The following is a 17,636-nucleotide window of genomic DNA, read 5'->3' as shown; positions in this document are numbered from 1 at the left end:
CAGGCAAAGGCCGTGTAAAGGTGGCTCTGATGCTGAGTGAACCTCCATGTGTTGCATGAAGACGAAGGGCCATGGCCTGACCCCCAGCCCCTGGGAAGGGAGATCCTGTGGGTCACACATTGCTCAGGGCTTTTCCTGGGGCAGTGTGATGTGGGAATGTGCGATGCTGTGTGCAGGACTGTGGTACGATGCTTATGAATCTCTCCTTGGTGGAGTGAGGAGGCCTTCATGTCTTGGTCCCATCAAGTTATGGTGTCTCCTCACAGGCCTGGGTTGTCCCAGTAACAGAGACAGTGTGGAGGAAGACCTTTTCTCTGTTGTGGGCTTCTCGCCCTTCCACAGCTCTTAATCATCTCCACCACAGAGTGCCCTAGAGGGTCTCACACCTACAGCTCTTGCCCTGCATGCTCTCAGTCTTCCTGCACGCTCCCAGTCTTCCTTGCTTACCCACCTTGCTCTCTCACTTCAGGATCCCACTGCCCTTACTGGTATTTTTCCATCCTCTCTAGCTGTTGCTTGAAACACGAAATGATGGGATGGTCCAGGAGCTCTGTTGGTGACCTGTTGTAGACAGAATTACCCTTGGAGAGATATTTCTTTGTTTTATTCCCCTCATCTCAACGTCCTAAGTTGCACCGTCTTCCATTATTTCCTTGTCATGCTTTTATTACTGTGATGCAAAGCTCCACCATCTTTGAAACCACCCTTCAAGCACTCTCAGGATACCCCTAGACTGCCCTGAGCCTCTTTGCTGCTGAGCCAAAGATGCCCAGGTCCTTCTTCCTCTATACACAGAACATATGGTTGAGGCTCTGAAGCCCGTCTTGGCAGACCTTTTCTGGGAACCCTCCAGCTCTAACCAACTCCTCCAAAATGTGGAACTGCAGACAGGGACACACCTGTGTATGGAGCCACACCAGTGCTGAGGTGAAGGGGAAGGTAACTCAAGTTGTCTGATTTGACACATTCTTCCTAATGCAGCCCCAGCCGGCCTTGTTCATGCGGAGCATGCACCACTGGCTTGTATGGCATCCCTCGCAGTGCCTTCTCCTCAGAGTCACTTCTCAGCATGTCAGCTTACAGTTGGCCCAATAAATGGGGTAATTCTCCCCTCTGATTCAGGACTGGCTACTTTTTCTGGTAAACTTCAAGAGGTTTCTCTTGGCCAATTCCCCAAGTTACTCAAGGTTCCCCAAGCTCCATTTGGTCGGCTGTTAATGTCTGTGTGCTCATGGCTCACCCTCACTCAGGTGTGTCTGACACAATAACAGCAGGAGGAGTTTCAGGATACCATAGAAAATAAAAGGATATACTAGTTTAATTTCTGGCCCAGCTATGAATTATTGTGACAACCGTCTCTGCAACAGCAAATGAGGATACAAAGCAAGAAAAACAAGCACCAGTGGAAATAGACTTGATGAAGGTTGGTGTGCCAGGCTGTGTTAGTGGAAAAAGTTATTCCTATATAGACAGACAGACAATATGACTCCCTCCAGGAGCTGGCTTCAACCCTTCTGGCCAATGTTCTGTCTTCTCCGGCAGACCCCTCAGCTCTCAGCTGACTCAGATCCAAAAATGAGGCATGTAGGTGGTGAAAGCACAGATGAATAACTAGGAGAAACAAACATCCAAGTATGCAGGAATTAAGTTAGAAAAGCTAATACCTAAATGGAATTGAGTCTGGCCAGGGATGTCAAAGACAACAAGAATGGCCTCAATAAGTACATAGGTGACAAAAGGAAGAATATGGAAAATACGGGCCCATTGCTCAACGATCAAGGGACTGGCTTACACAAGACATTGACACCGTGGACGTACTGAACACTTTCTTCACCTCTGTCTCCACTAGCAAGGCTTTGACGAATCTCAGGTCCTAGAGACCAGTGGGAAAGGTTGGAACAAGGAAAATGCACCCTTCGTAAAAGAGTATCAGGTCAGGGAACAGTGACTTTTTAATGTCATTCTGAGGTCACCCTTGATAATCTTTGATCGATGATGGTGACTGGGAGAAGTGCCTGGAGACAAAAGTAAAGCAAATGTCAGACCCATCTTCAAGAGTGGCACAAAGGGAGAACCAGGGAATTGCAGGTCTGTCAGCCTCACCTTGATCCCTAGGAGGCTGATGGAACAGCTAAATCTGGAAAACAATTACCAGGCACTTTGAAGACAATAAAATGATCAGGAGTTTTCTGCATGGCTTCACCAAGGGGAAATCATGCTTAACAAACTGATAAACTTGTATGATGAAGTGATTGGCCTGGTAGATGAGAGCAGAGCAGCAATCAGAGAGTGGTGGTCAATGGCTCTCTGTCCAGGTGGAGACTGGTGATGAGTGGCGTTCCTCTGGGGTCCATATTGGGGCAGATCCTGTTTAAGATCTTTGTCAGTGGCATGGACAGTGGGATAGAGTGCACCCTCAGCAAGTTTGCTGATGACACCAAGCTGTGTGGTGCCATCGACACGCTGGAGGGTAGGGATGCCATCCAGAGGGACCGTGACAGGCTGGAGAGTTGGGCCCGTGCCAACCTCATGAAGTTCAACCAGGCCAAGTGCAAGGTCCTGCACCTGGGTCGTGGCAATCCCAGGCACAAATCCAGGCTGGATGGAGAATGGATCGAGAGCAGCCCTGAGGAAAGGGACTTGGGTCTGCTAGTGGATGAGAAGCTAAACATGAGCTGACACTGCACGCTTGCAGCCCAGAAGGCCAACCGCATCCTGGGTTGCATGAAGAGAAGCGTGGCCAGCAGGTCGAGGGAGGTGATTCTCCCCCTCTACTCTGCTCTGGTGAGACCCCACCTGGAGTACTGTGTCCAGTTCTGGAGCCCCCAACACAAGAAGGGCATAGACCAGTTAGAGAGGGTCCAGAGGAGGGCCATGAAGATGATCAGAGGGCTGGAGCACCTCTCTTATGAGGACAGGCTGAGAGAGTTGGGGCTGTTCAGCCTGGAGAAGAGAAGAGGAGGTAGATTCAGATTAAATATTAGGAATTTTTTTTTTTTTTTAAATGATGGTGGTGGATCACTGGAACAGTCTGCCCAGAGAGGTGGTGGATGCCCCATCCCTGGAAACATTCAAGGCCAGGCTGGATGAGGCTCTGAGCAACCTGATCTAGTTGGAGATGTCCCTGCCCCTGGCAGGGGGGTTGGGCCAGATGACCTTTAAACATCCCTTCCTACCCTAACCATTCTATGATTCTATGATTTTTTTTTGGCTCTGCAGACTGAGCAAGTGTACCCACAGTCTGGACATTGCCTTGGATTTGCTGAACACTGGCATTTTTCTTCTCACACAAGGTTCCAGCACTGTTCGCCTCCCTTCTAAACTCTCCTCACACCTCTGCTGATCTGACCAGCATGCTTCCCACAGGCCCTGAGCTGGTGATGTTGTTCTGTGGAGGAAATGTGCTGTGGTGCCTGGGGACAGGTGACCCTGCACTGGCCATGCTGGTCAGGGTTAGGAGAAGACTCAGCGAGGTGGGGATCATGGCTGCTGAATATGGCAGGTTTTAGAGGTCTATGGAGCATTTCCAAAGACACTACAGGTATCCAGGTGTGCCTCTAGATCCATCCAGGGGTAAATCATTGAGGGGGATAGGAACTTTTCTCCAAGCTGGGCCTGCTGGGTCCCCACTGCATCTTGTGCAATTGCAGAGTCTGTCTTTGTTTGTGGGTGCCTTGGTTTAGGACTTTACCTTGAGATGACTCCACCGTGGGCAATCCATCACTATGTGAGGTGCCAGTCACTGCCCACCCAAGGCACATGCTGCTTCAGGAGATCCACTGGGCTCTCCAGGAAGCTCCAGATTCCCCTCTTGAAGGGGTTCTCTGCCATATGGAAAGCCCCAGGTATGTACCTCAGTGAGCATTCACTCTCCCCACCGTGATTAGACACTGACGAGTGAGTCCTAAACCAAACCGTTGATCACAAGGTCACTGTAAAGTTTTTGCTCCTGAACCCATAGAGCAACAGACCTGTTTGGAGTCCAGTTTCTTGGACCTGTTCATGACAGCACCTTTAGAAGAAGAGGACAACCTTCAGGCACTGCACTGGGGAGATTTCATTTTATTACAGAGGTGCTAGGACACATATCCCACCTATCCCCCAGCTCTATCCCACTATTAGGTAGAATTTTATACAGGCTCAAAACTGAAAAAAAAGCAAGGTCATACCTCAGTATAAGTGAGGGGAAAAAATTGTGAAAAGATATAAGAACAATCTACAATATAATGATACCAATACAGTGAATAAAAAGATCAGGTTTTGTCTAGGGCATTGTGGGAATCAACTGTGAAGAAAGACAGGAAGTGTTTGACTGCTGAAAAATGACTGAGAAATCAATTTCCATGCTCCATCCTTGATAACAGTAATGATAATGATAATCGAAATGATAGAAATAACAATAATGACAATGATAACGATAATGATAAGAACACAGATCATGATAAGGGTAATGATGACAATAAGAATGATAAACAAAGCACCAGAGTCATCTGTGGTTAGTGATGAGAAGTGTATCACTATTCAGAAACATCCATGAAATCACTTTTTTAATGGCATCCTTGAGTTCCTGGTTCCTCATGCTGTAAATGACGGGGTTCAGTGCTGGAGGCACCACCGAGTACAGAAATGACACCACCAGGTCCAGGGATGGGGAGGAGATGGAAGGGGGCTTCAGGTAGGTAAACATGCCAGTGCTGATAAACAGGGAGACCACAGCCAGGTGAGGGAGGCAGGTGGAAAAGGCTTTGTGCCGTCCCTGCTCAGAAAGGATCCTCAGCACAGCCATGAAGATCTGCACATAGGACACCACATTGAAAACAAAACAGCCAAATGCGAAACAGACACTGAGCACAAGAAGCCCAACTTCCCTGAGGTAGGAGTCTGAGCAGGAGAGCTTGAGGATCTGGGGGATTTCACAGAAGAACTGGTCCACAGCATTGCCCTGGCAGAGTGGCAGTGAAAATGTATTGGCAGTGTGCAGCAGAGCATTGAGAAACCCACTGCCCCAGGCAGCTGCTGCCATGTGCACACAAGCTCTGCTGCCCAGGAGGGTCCCGTAGTGCAGGGGTCTGCAGATGGCAACGTAGCGGTCATAGGCCATGATGGTGAGAAGCCAGTACTCTGCTGACATCAAAAAGAAGAAGAAAAAGACCTGTGCAACACATCCTGCATAGGAGATGTCCCTGGTGTCCCAGAGGGAATTGGCCATGGATTTGGGAACAGTGGTGGAGATGGAGCCCAGGTCGAGGATGGAGAGGTTGAGGAGAAAGAAGTACATGGGGGTGTGGAGGTGGTGGTCGCAGGCTATGGCAGTGATGATGAGGCCGTTTCCCAGGAGGGCAGCCAGGTAGATGCCCAGGAAGAGCCAGAAGTGCAAGAGCTGCAGTTCCCGTGTGTTTGCGAATGCCAGGAGCAGGAACTCAGTGATGGAGGTGCTGTTGGACATCTCTTATATTTTTGATGAGCCACTATCTGAAAAGGTAAAGACAGAATAGGGCAGACTTCTCTGAGAAAAATTTTGTAGGTCCTTAGACAAAGTAACTGTCCCATACTGCAGGATGAGGAGAGATGTTCTGTCCGTCAGCGCTGGTGTCAGCCGACCTGTGCTGGCACCTCTTTGACCTGGAGGAGGCTCACACACAGACATTTCCCCAAAAAGAATCCGGACACTGCTGAGAGCGTAGGAGTCCAGTTTCCAAGTGCAGACCTGCAAACTCCTCACCTCATCTCATCGCACCCAAGCAGGATCTCATCTCTCCTCGCCCAGCCAGGGACACAGAGGGCTCATTGTAGCTGCCCGCATAGAGATGCCCAGTAGCATTTCCGTGACCTCAGCATAGAGGTGTCTTCTCCATGGGGCAGTTATGTTTCACAGAAAGCCCATGGTAGAGCTGTGCCCTTGGGGAAAGCAGCCTCCATCCAGCAGGACCCTCCAGGGAAACAGCTGAATGTTTCAGTGGTGGGATGTCCTGACAGGAGGGTCAGATCATTGCCAGCCCCACAAGCTACATCTCCCAGACCCCAAAATATAAGAACCAATTTGGATGCTTTTCCTCCATTGATACATCTGCATGAGAGGACCCCCAGCATCAGTGTCTGAGCTGCCAATTAACCCTCAACCAGGACACAGTGAATCCAAGGGGAAGAAGAAGGGAGCGCGGAGAAGAGAGGAGCATGCCAAAGAACTCCTGTCAATAGAGGAAGACAAGGAGACATGGTCGGACACTTGAGCATTTCTCCTCTGTGGTGGTTGGGCTGGTGGGAAGGCAACTCATACCCAAGTCTCCATGATGTTAAAGGGTGGGCTGCTCTGCTGAGGGGGAGAGGAGACCGGGAGGGTTCTCTGGGAAAGGCATCTGCCCTGCAGGGAAATGCCTACATCCCCCCTCGCAGTGCATTTCTGTGAGCAGCTCCCTACACTCCCTGCCCCTCCCTGTGCATCCTGGAGCTGTCCCTGCCAGAGGCTGTTCCTCTCTCCCCGTGTCTCTGTCAGTGGTCACAGACCCCATCTCACCCGCTGAGTGCTCAGCTCTACCCTGCAGAAACCACCTGGCAACAGGGCACTGCCCAGGAACGTCTCTGTGGATGCAGGGACTAAGAAGCTGCTCAGAAAAGTCCTCATGAGAATTTGTGTCTCAGTGCCTTCTCCAGAGCAGAGAAATGAATTTCCATCTCCCACTGCCCACCAAACAGAACAAGAGCAAACACAAAGCACAGGCTCATTTCACTTTCAGATAAATGCTGCCTTTATGTCCTTCTTGAACAGGACCCTCTGTAAATGGGGTGATCTGGGGCTGTGAGCAGCCCTGACCCATGCAGCACCCTCAAACTGGAGAAGCACCTTACTATGACAGAGGTCACTCCTTTCCCCCACAGCTTCTCCCCACAGAACCACAGGGAGCTCCCCGGGCAGGCTGAGTGCTGAGCCTGGCAGAGGCAGAGTCCCTGCCCCAGCACACAGCCCCTGGGGCGCAGGGACCCTGCTCTGAAGGACAGCCCTGGGCACCCCTGGCTGCACACACACATTCACACCCTGCAGCCGGCCCTGGGAGAAGGCAGCCGTCATGCTCTGTCCCTCTGGCAGTGCAGCAGGGAATCCCTGCTCTGGAGCATCTCCTCCTCCTCCTCTCCAGCAGAGAAGGTCTGAGAGTGGTACTTACAGATCCCGCAGGCTGGGGGAGGTGCCAGCTTTACAAAATCCCTCAGAAACTGAACCTTCAATGACCTGCAGCCAGACAATATGTCAAGGGCTGTGAAGTTTTCTCCTCCCGTGGGCTCTCAGTGTTCCCTCACCCCAGGCTGACTTTAACCTTTCTGCCTTGCTTCTCTCCCCTCGGTGCCTGCAGGCAGAGCCCTCAGCCCTGCTGCGCTTGGCAGAGGAGCTGCTCCTGGGCAGAGCTGTCTCTCTGCGGTTCTGCCTGTTTGCTGTGAGTTCCCTTTGTCCCAGGAGCCTGGCCCAGCTCAGCAGCAGAGGACCATCCCAAGGTGCCACTTCCTCTGCCCTCCTGGTCTCCCTGGAGATGTCCCTGGGGCTCCAAGGTCTGACAGCACCTGGGAGGCAGCCCTGTCTCTCCTGGGGAGTGTAGGCTGATGCAGAGTGAAGTAATCAGTGTCCCTCTCTGAACATCGTCAAGACTGATTTTGGAAGTGAGATTTGTCCTTCCATGGTGTTGTCATCCAGGAGAGATGTCAATGCCCACCTGCCTTTACCCCGATCCCTGTCCCATTGCCAGGCAGGACACCACAGCAGGGACAGGCAGGGGTCATTTCTACCCACGCAGGGCAGGGATTTGAGTCTGTACAGGTGTCTCCTCTCTGGTGAGAAGCCCAGAGCCTGGAGTGGGGTTCACCTCTGCCCCATACACCCCACAGACCCACAGGAGTCAGGAATCCTCTTGCCTCAGCTCAGTGTGCACAAAATAGGGGCTACAGGCCAGCCACTTCCCTGAGCTCCCACCATCATCCATGGGGATGGACGGTGGCAGTGACCAGCTCACACACAAACACCTGCTAGGCACTGGAGGTGCCAGGGACGGTCCAAGACTTGTGTACATCTCTGTAAGCTGTGATGGAGCACACATGGGACAACTGCACCTGCCTAAGTGTCAGCTGTGGGGCTGTGAGGACGGGGTCACTTTGTCACCTTAGATTTCATTCAGTGTTTAGGGCACCTGAACATCTGGTAGACACATTTCCAAGGCAGCTGCTGGACTTCCAGATGACCAAAAGGATGAGTGCACCAGAAGGGGAGTCAGATCTCTCTCTAGGTCCCATCCTCTATACTCAGTAGAACTCAGCTCACTGCAAAACTGCATGTGCACATCCCTCTGTCACAGGCACTCACATTATTTCAAGGTTTTCTCTCAATGGCATAAGAAAGGTCGCTAGTGCCATGTCTGGTCCCTGGGGTGCCCAGCACAACTGCTTGTGGCTGGAAATACAGCATGGGACCTCCAGGAAAGCCATGTCCCCCTGGAGTAGGGGCTGGCCAGAAACCCCAGAGCCTCCCAAAGGGGCCTGGTATGTGCAGCATCTGAACACCAGCACCACGGCAAGTATGCAAGATCCATCCCATCTACACCCAGGGGTACTGCAGGATTGGGAGGAACATCACACCAGGGTCACCACTCATGTCCCTGTGCTCTCAAGCCCTGACAGTTCTCCTCTCCTTTATCCTCTACCCATGTCCCTGATGACATAAAGAAAAACCACGCCACTGATGTCCACAGCGTGGCTGGATCACAGGCCCTGCCACCCAGGGACATTCTTAGTGGTCCCTTGTGTTCCTGGAGATTGGACAAGGCACTGCAGAGTCACCTCTGCTAGAAAACTCTTCTCTTGCAAGGTCCCAAGCGAGGCTAAACTACGACACATGGGAAGTAAGACAGAAGAGCAAGAGAACTCAGGTTTGAGATCTCAGAGAAGCAGACATTGGCCTGCTCAGGGTTGTTGTTGTAGGAGATCCCATGGAGAGGAAGCTCTGAAAGATAAAAATCTATGACAGCTGAGAGTCCTTTAAGGACATCTTCCTCCAAGCACAGGAAAGGTCTGTCCTGATACTCAGGAAAACAAGCCTTCATCTCAGGAAACTGGCTGGGCTAACCAGGAACCTCACGGCTCAGCTCCAGTGCCAAAAGGCAGCACGCAGGAGCTGGAAGCAGGGACAAGCTGCAAAGGTGGAGTTTAGAAAAGTTGTCTGGAGAAATAGGGATTATCTTAGGGGAGTTAAAGCTCCCCAAATGTTCAAGCTTGCAAGGAATGTCAAAGGGCAACAAGATGAGCTACTACTGCTTCCTTAACAGTTAAAAAAACCCCAAATAAATGTGAAGTAGGCCACAGTTGAATTTAGAATAGAATAGAATGGAACAGAACAGAACAGAACTGAACTGAATGGAATTGAATTTTGCAATTGGAAGTGACCTACAGCAATCATCTATTCCAACTACCTGACCACTTCAGGGCTGACCAAAAGTTAAAACATGCTGTTAGGGCATTGCCCAAATGCCTTTTAAACACTGACATGGGGCATCAACTGCCTCTCTAGGAAGCCTGTTCCAGTGTTTGACCACCCACTCAGAAAAGAAATTCTTCCTAATGTCCAGTCTAAAACTCCCCTGGTGCAGCTTTGAGCCATTCCCACACACTCTGTCACTGGATACCAGGGAGAAGAGCTCAGCACCTCCCTCTCCACTCCCCCTCCTCAGGAAGTTGTAAAGAGCATTGAGGTCGCTCCTCGGCCTCCTTCTCTCCAAACTAGACAAACCTAGTTTGTCCTCAGCCGCTCCTCATAGGACATGCCTTCCAGCCATGTTGTCCTCCTCTGCATGCATTCAAGTACCTTAAAATGCTTCTTAAACTGTGGGCCCCACACCTACACAGTGCTCAAGCTGAGGCCGTATCAATACTAAATACAGCAGGATAATCACTTCTTCTGACCGACTGGTTATACTGTGTTCAAATATAGGAAGAGTAGATGAGCTAGGTCTGAAGTACCCTGTGTCTTTTTTTCCTCTGTCTTCACTAGCAAGGTCTCTGTGATGGATTCACTGGACCCCTAGCTGTACTCTAGTTTGGGTTGACTGAGGAGCCTAAGTCAACTAAGGATAACTCATGGCCTGCAGTGAACCTGCGAGCTGTTAGGTCCTGGCTCACGCACAAGGGAGAGAAGGTGCCTCAGAAAAAAAAAAAAAGAGAGGTGGTCTTGTAGCCCAAAAATGCAAGATAACCAAAGTACAGAAGAAGACACCAGAGCTAAAATGATGACGTCTATCTTGTCTGTACTATTGACTAGCAGCCAACTGCTCTATAAATACTACCATCAGCATGGGCCCAGTTTGAGCTCTCCCTGAATGGCAGCTGGACTGCATGCCAGGTGACTCTCCCTTTGAGCAGGGACACCTCTCACAGTTTGAGATCCCTCACCTGAGACTAAGGGATCTTAGTCTTGGTAAAAAGAGTAAGGGATCTTATCTTGGCATAAATCTCTGCCCAAGGAGGGGAGATGCCTTACTGAGGAAGGATCCCTGCTAAGTGACTGATAGCATGCTGAATTAATCCTAATGAAACATTACTAATCCATGTAGCTACTCAATATTATTTATAAACTTTGTACAGATAATTCCATTAGACATAAACCATTGTCCAAGTCTGAAACTGAGATTGGCCCTAGCAGCACCTAGGCTTCACAAGGACTTTCTAAAGCAAGAGGATCCACTCTGAACTTCATGACTTGGCAAAAGAGACTTCCTTATCCTTTTCCTTGTCCTGGTAAACCACTGTTAAACTTTGTTAAATTCCCTTCAGTATGTCAAACTCTGTCTAATTATTATTTTGCCTCAATAAAACGTATTACAGCTTCTCTCTTTTGAGTGAGGCGCATTCCACTCATGCGAGAAAACAAGTCCATGGAAAAGGACAGGATACACCCAAGGGTGCTGGGGAAGCTGGACCTTGCAAGATTGTGCTTGTCTGCCCTTGAAATTTCAGGGCCCTCTGGGAAGTCTGTTGACTGCAGAAAGGCAGATGTTGCACCCATCTTCAAGAAGGGTCAGGAGGAGGGTTTGGAGAAGTACAGCCCAGTCAGCCTCACCTCATTCCCTGGTAAGATGGTGGAGTAAATCTGCCTGGAAGAAGATTCCAGGCCTGAAATGGACAAGATTGGGAAGAATGAGCAAGCGCAAATAAAAATCACCCTTGACAAGCCCGGTTGCATTCTCCATGAAGAGGAACGGCTGTGTGCACAAGGGGAATTAATGGGCCCTTACTTTACCAAGGCCTTTAACGCAGGCCCCCTGGTCTCGCTGTATCCGAACCGCTGAGCTCTGGAGTGGGTGGAAACTTGACTGAGCCATGCAGTCACAGTGCAGCCAGTTAATAGTGGCCTCCTTCAGTGACCAACGCTTAGGGCAACACTGGCTGATATCTTTATTAATGCTCTGGAGTGCATTGTTTTTAAAATTGAACTGGACATGCATTTTTTTTTTTTTATATATATAATTAAGAAACATCATTCTGTATCCAGGTGCACGTCATTCCCCAAGTAAAACAAGTGGAAACTGGTGTCAATGGGCGAAATCAGGCAGCTACAGGCTGGAGTGGAGAAAGCTCTGATCTGAACAGAGGTGCTGCCAGTCCCAGGTGGCTGAGGAGAGACATGTGAGGTTGTACACGGCGATGAAGACTGCCCATAGAGTGTCTGACATACAGGGTCTTGACTTCCCTACATATTCCGATTCAATCAGGACTCAAGATCAGTATCAAGAGGAGTTTGCTGATGGCACGTAATGCATAAGCAGAAAGAATGGTGTGGTGCATAAAGAATAAATTGTTTCTTGCTGACATTGATCACTGAGAACTTTGTACTTTGACTACACTCCTGTAGCCTCTCAAATTAGCCACCTAAGAACAGAGGAATTGAATTATGCCCAGAGACTTGGCTTGTTAGGGCATTTTGCATGTTAATGAGCCCTCTGCTGCCAAGTTCCTGAACTGCAGGTACCAAAAGTGGATTCAAGGCGCCTCTAGAGCAGTCAAAGTCAGCAGCAAACCTCCAAGTCTCTGGGGATGTCAGTGGGCCCCACTGAGGGCCACCACTGAAGAGACCATGAAGGAATGAGGAGATAAGGTTGCTGTCCCTGTGAGCTGGTGAAGTAGGAAGTCAGAGGCACTGCTTACAGGTTGAAAATCCAGTGTTAAGGTGACTGTGAAAGCCCTTGACATGTTTCATTGAGCAGGATGATCAAGGAATGACCCCATACCCTGGGCAGGGGGATCCTTTCCCTCATGGGATGCTGAGGGCCATTCCTGGGAGCACTGAGATGTGAGGGTGTGTGATGCTGAGTGCAGGAGAGCAGTAGGACACCTCCCAGCCTCTATGGAGAGTGGGGAATGGGAAAAAAGCCTTGTGGCTGTAAGGAACTGGTGTACTCCTAGGGGTCTCACTGGAAGAAACAGTAGCCACAGTAGAAAGGAAAAGGATTTCCGTTCTGTTGGGGGGTTCGAGTCTCAACAAAGAGACCATCTCCACCCCTGCTTCCCCACCTCACTCTGACCCCTTGCTGTCCCAAGTTTGACTGAACTCACAATGGCTGTGAGTTCCCCATCACGTGTGCAGCTTCTCCCAAATAGCTACTAATGCTCCTCGATTAACAAAAGTGTGCCAACCCCCTGACTCACTAGAAACCTTCTATTTGTCTTCATGTCCCAGCCCTGAACAGCACATCCTCCTTCTTCTGCTTCCTCAACATCAAAACTGAACATATTTCACTTGAGCATGACACACTCCCACCCCTCGCCATTTCACATCTTCTTCCTCTCTTTTACACACTGCCACACACACCCCACTGCATCCCTGCACTCCCATGTGTCTCACAATCTTTCCTCTTCCCCCGCAGCGATGGGAACTCAGCCCAGGACGTTTGTGCATCTTGCATGCTCATGGATGTTTCCTGAGGTCCATCCAAGCATGGAGAGGGAAGGAAGAAAACAGAGGTGTCTCAGGGCTGAAGGCCACCCATGGCATGAAGAGACAGAGGACAGTGTCTCCATGTGTCCCTTGTGCCTGTCTCCCAGACGTCCTTCTTGTCCACTGCCAACAAGTTGTTCTGTGCCAGCCCCTCTCCCAGGAAAAGTCTCCTGGCCCAGGGGCTCCTCAGGCTGCTGCAGCTCCCCAGCAATAGAGAAAGCTGCCCCGAGCTGGTGCATTCAGAAATAGGTTTCTCTTGGTCATTGGTCCCCTCCTGGAAGCACAGAGTTGCTCCTTTGCTTATCTCCAGGGATGTCCTTGACCCCAGAGAGCTGTTCTCCAGGGCAGTGTGTCCATGCTGACCTGACTTGCTGCCCCTGACCCCTCCCTGTGCTCTCCACATGGCCCTGAAGTGGAGGCCCTGCTCTGCAGAGTGAGGGGCCTGTGGTGAGGAAGCCATGAGCTGACAGTCCCAGGCAGATCCCTGTGTGGAATGTCGATCATTCACCATCTCCAAGGGAACGAGACACCCACATGTGAAGGCTCAGACCAGGCCCGTTCTCAAAAACATTGCCCCAACCCTCCTCCCCTCATCCCATGGAGAACCCCAGCACAGCAGCACGGCACTGTGGGGGTAATTCCTTTAGCCTGATTTCAGGTTTGGAAGGAGAGCCCAACCTCCAGACACAGATATTGTAGGAATTTTCTTTTATTATCGTGATGCAACATGGGAGGCTAGCTCTACCATTGTGCCAGACACACGTGAACAGACCTCTGGGTCAGACAGGCTGGGTCCATGCCTCTGGTCAAGTGGAGTGCATGTAGGCATGGGGAAACATGCTTATCACAGATAAAATGTCCAAAGCACAGGAGAATTTGCAATGACTTCTGTAGAGACATGGGCAGCTTAATGCTTCTGAGAAAGAGCTGATTGAATCAGCTTCTGCACTGTGTCTTTCAGCTCCTGGTTCCTCATGCTGTAGATGAGGGGGTTCACTGCTGGAGGCACCACTGAGTACAGAACAGTCACTGTCAGGTCCAGAGATGGGGAAAACATTGAGGGGGGATTCAGGTAGGCAACCATGCCAGTGCTGAGAAACAGAGAGACCACAGCCAGGTGAGGGAGGCACATGGAAAAGGCTTTGTGCCGTCCCTGCTCAGAGGGGATCCTCAGCACAGCCCTGAATATCTGCACATAGGACACAACAATGAAAACAAAACACCCAGAGGATACTAAGAGACTGATCACAATAACCCAAATTTCCCTGAGGTAGGTGTCTGAGCAGGAGAGCTTGAGGATCTGGGTGATTTCGCAGAAGAACTGGTCCCGGACATTGCCCTGGCAGAGTGGCAGTGAAAATGTATTGGCAGTGTGCAGCAGAGCATGGAGAAACCCACTGCCCCAGGCAGCTGCTGCCATGTGGACACAAGCTCTGCTGCCCAGGAGGGTCCCGTAGTGCAGGGGTTTGCAGATGGCAATGTAGCGGTCATAGGCCATGACAGTGAGAAGCCAGTACTCTGCTGACATCAAAAAGAAGAAGAAAAAGACCTGTGCCGCACATCCTGAGTATGAGATGTTCCTGCTGTTCCAGAGGGAATTGGCCATGGATTTGGGAACAGTGACGGAGATGCAGCCCAGGTCAAGGAGGGAGAGGTTGAGGAGGAAGAAGTACATGGGGGTGTGGAGGTGGTGGTCGCAGGCTATGGCAGTGATGATGAGGCCGTTGGCCAGGAGGGCAGCCAGGTAGATGCCCAGGAAGAGCCACAAGTGCAAGAGCTGCCGCTCCCGTGTGTCTGCAAATGCCAGGAGCAGGAACTCAGTGATGGAGCTGCTGTTGGACATTTTCTGTTTCTTGGCACGAGAGCACTGCTCAAAAAAGGAAAATACAGTGAAAAATCCAGACAAACTTCTCTGAGGAAAGCCCCTCCAATTTTCATAGCATATCCCCCATCCCTCCCCACTGAAATTATTTTTCTCTCTCTGATTCGTACTGTCAGAGTTTGCTGTGAGGAGCAGGAGCTCTGCCTGTGCGCTGCTGAGGAGTCAGCTTTGCCCTGCTGTAGTGGGTGCGTGGGAGCTGGTTTTGTGACAGTTCCAGTGTTCACAAGGGATGTCAGATGTAATCCAGCTTTAATGGAAAAGTTCAGTATTTCCACTCATGGCTCTGAAGAGAGTGCGGAACAGAGTCTTGGCATGTGTTTATAATAATTGTTTTCTCTATTGGGTATTTTTCAATATCACATCTGGTGAGTGTTTGTTATAGGGGTAGAATCTTTGGTTTTTACGACTGCAAGTGTGAAGAATCTTGAGATGGGACAGGCAAATGGCTCAACTCTCTGTGTCTTAGTGCAGCATCTGGAGAGAGGAAGTGTCCATTCGTAGTTCTCCCACCTGCCCTGTGCTTTCACTTCTTTTGCCTACAAGATGACTTCATGCACAAATTACTCTTATAAAAAAGAAACAAACAAAACAACTAAACACAGCTGGACTTTGATGAGAGCAGGGGAGCAATGTTTCAAAGAGTGGATTTGTGAATTCTTCTCCTTCCCAGCCCAGAGGTGGAGTTGTGATAGAGCAGGACACAACTCCTCACGAGAGAAGCAAAGGACTCTGAGAGAAGAGTCCTGGCCTCCAAGGGAAAGCTCAGCGCTGCTATGAGAGACCTGAGCCTTTCTGGAGGGCAGCCCACAGGCCAACAGGACAGGCAAAGCAGACAGTCGGGTGTCCTGGAGATCATATGTTCTACAGAGATGGTCAGCTCACTGCCCAGAAGATGTATCCAGTGAAGGACGGTTCTGGTTTTATTTAGTGACAGGGGGGCTATGGTGGTAGCTTCTCTAAGAAGCTCCTAGAAGTTACTCCCCTTTGTTCAGTGGACTTGGCCGGGCCTAAGCCGGACCCACTGCTGGCCAAGGCCGAGCCAATTGGTAGCAGAATGTTCCGTGATAACACCTCTGTGATAATGTATTTAAGGGGAAAAACAGAAAAAAAGAAAGGAGATAATGTAAAGAAGCTGAGCAGGGGCAGAGAGGCACAAGCCTTGTGGGCCTTGCAGGCCTCACCCTCTGGCCTCCTGCCGGACGGCCGACTGGGCCCGACTCGGCCCAGCCCAGCTGCAAGAAGTGGAGAGGAGATGAGATGGATGATGTGAAGAGACCCTGAGAGGCATCTGCCTGCCTGCTGTGAAGGATTTCCTGTGAGTGGAACAGCTGCGGACACCAAGGTCAGTGCAGAAAGAGAGCGAGCAGTAATGCAGCTCCTGGCCAAGATTGCCCTGCAGCCTGTGGTGATGACCATGGTGGAGCAGGTTGTCCCCCTGCAGCCCATGGAGCCTCACAGTGACATGCGGAGAAAGAAACTCCACAACCCAGAAGGTTCTAAAGTAGGTATAGTTTATTTTCGATGCACTGGGCGCACAGGGAATCGCTTCCCAAAAAAGATGCGCACCTGTGTCAGTGGACTTTTCTATATTTATCCACAGGAGTGTTTACATATTCATAAGGATTGTGATAATGCCTATACATATTCATGACCTTTTCCCGAAAAGGTGGACCCATTCCTGGAACTCACTTCCCTAGTCCACGCCCCAGACTCCTCCTTATTGCGCCTGCGCCGTGATGTCTGGTGGTTGTGCACGGGGGTCTTTGGGGATGAAGGCAGCAGGGAAGAGAGAGGAAGAGGAGGTTAAACTTTTTACCTCTGGGCCCTCATATGCCATTAATTGCCCACGGCAGCTGTTTGTTGTCCATCTGTGCTCCTGATGTTTCGCCAATAGCTTGTTTGCTCCATATTTATCCTGCTGTCCTTGTTAGTTTGAGTAACATCTTCCTTCTTCGTGATTAATTCTGTATATTTACATTGTGTGCTGTAAAATAAGCTACATACTTTATCATCTATTGTCAAAGATTATCCTTAATTATCGTGCTACTATTTTTGGTGTTTTCCGTCCAGATCTCAATCTCTCCCTATTGTCTTGGAGGGTGAAGGGAGTGAGAGAGTGAATGCGTAGTCTGGTCTCGAGTGGGGCTGAACAATGGCAGAGGGAAAGACAGTGACAACTTAGGGAAGATCTCTCTGAGCAGATAAAAAGCCATATCTCATAGACCTTCCCCTGCTATGCATGTCCTTTACATTTTCTAGGAGACCTTCCCTCAGCTCTGTGCCTGGAACTCTGGGCGGTGCTGGCTGAATGTGCTGTGAGGAGAAGAGCCCCCACCCTCTGCCTGCCGAGGAGTCAGCCCTTTCTGCAGCAGTGGGGTCATGGGAATGACCGGGTGAGGGGCCAATGCTGGTGTTTGACTTTGTCAGATAAAACCGCTCCTAAAGCAGAAGGGCTTGTCAGGATCTGCACTGCCAGTGCTAAGGAAACGATTGCAGAAAGGAGTTTGAGAGGTTTGGGGTTTTTTTAAATCTCCATCCCCTTCTTCCCTAGGGAATATTCCTGGATATATTCCTTCAGCATTTCTGCTGCACTCAGGGAGAAAATAGAGACACCTGCAAAGGAAAGGATTGTCTGTGGCTCAGTACACAGTGAGCTCTTTCTTACTCCCAGCTGCCCTGGATCACACCTTTCTCAGATGGAGAGCAATGACATTCCCCAGTTTATCCTGCAAAGTCACCAGACACTGCTGAGAGAAGAGCAATGCCCTGAACTTGGATGCAGACAACTGA

At 50.2% G+C, this 17,636-nt stretch overlaps 1 protein-coding gene and 1 pseudogene across 1 annotated transcript; both read right to left on the bottom strand.

The window, feature by feature from the left end:
* Nucleotides 1–4,486: 4,486 nt before the first annotated feature.
* On the bottom strand, nt 4,487–5,508 carry LOC147599903 (olfactory receptor 14A16-like). The gene has a single exon (XM_086753802.1). The coding sequence runs from the start codon at nt 5,444–5,446 to the stop codon at nt 4,487–4,489; it is 960 nt and encodes a 319-aa protein (XP_086609928.1). The 5' UTR covers nt 5,447–5,508.
* A 5,539-nt stretch (nt 5,509–11,047) lies between these two features.
* LOC147599902 (olfactory receptor 14C36-like) lies at nt 11,048–14,807 on the bottom strand (annotated as a pseudogene).
* Nucleotides 14,808–17,636: the final 2,829 nt, after the last annotated feature.

The sequence above is a fragment of the Chlamydotis macqueenii genome, chromosome 8 (genome assembly GCF_036417535.1).
Source record: "Chlamydotis macqueenii isolate bChlMac1 chromosome 8, bChlMac1.mat, whole genome shotgun sequence".
Classification (NCBI taxonomy): Eukaryota; Metazoa; Chordata; class Aves; order Otidiformes; family Otididae; genus Chlamydotis; species Chlamydotis macqueenii.
This window is presented reverse-complemented; position numbering and strand designations above follow the sequence as displayed.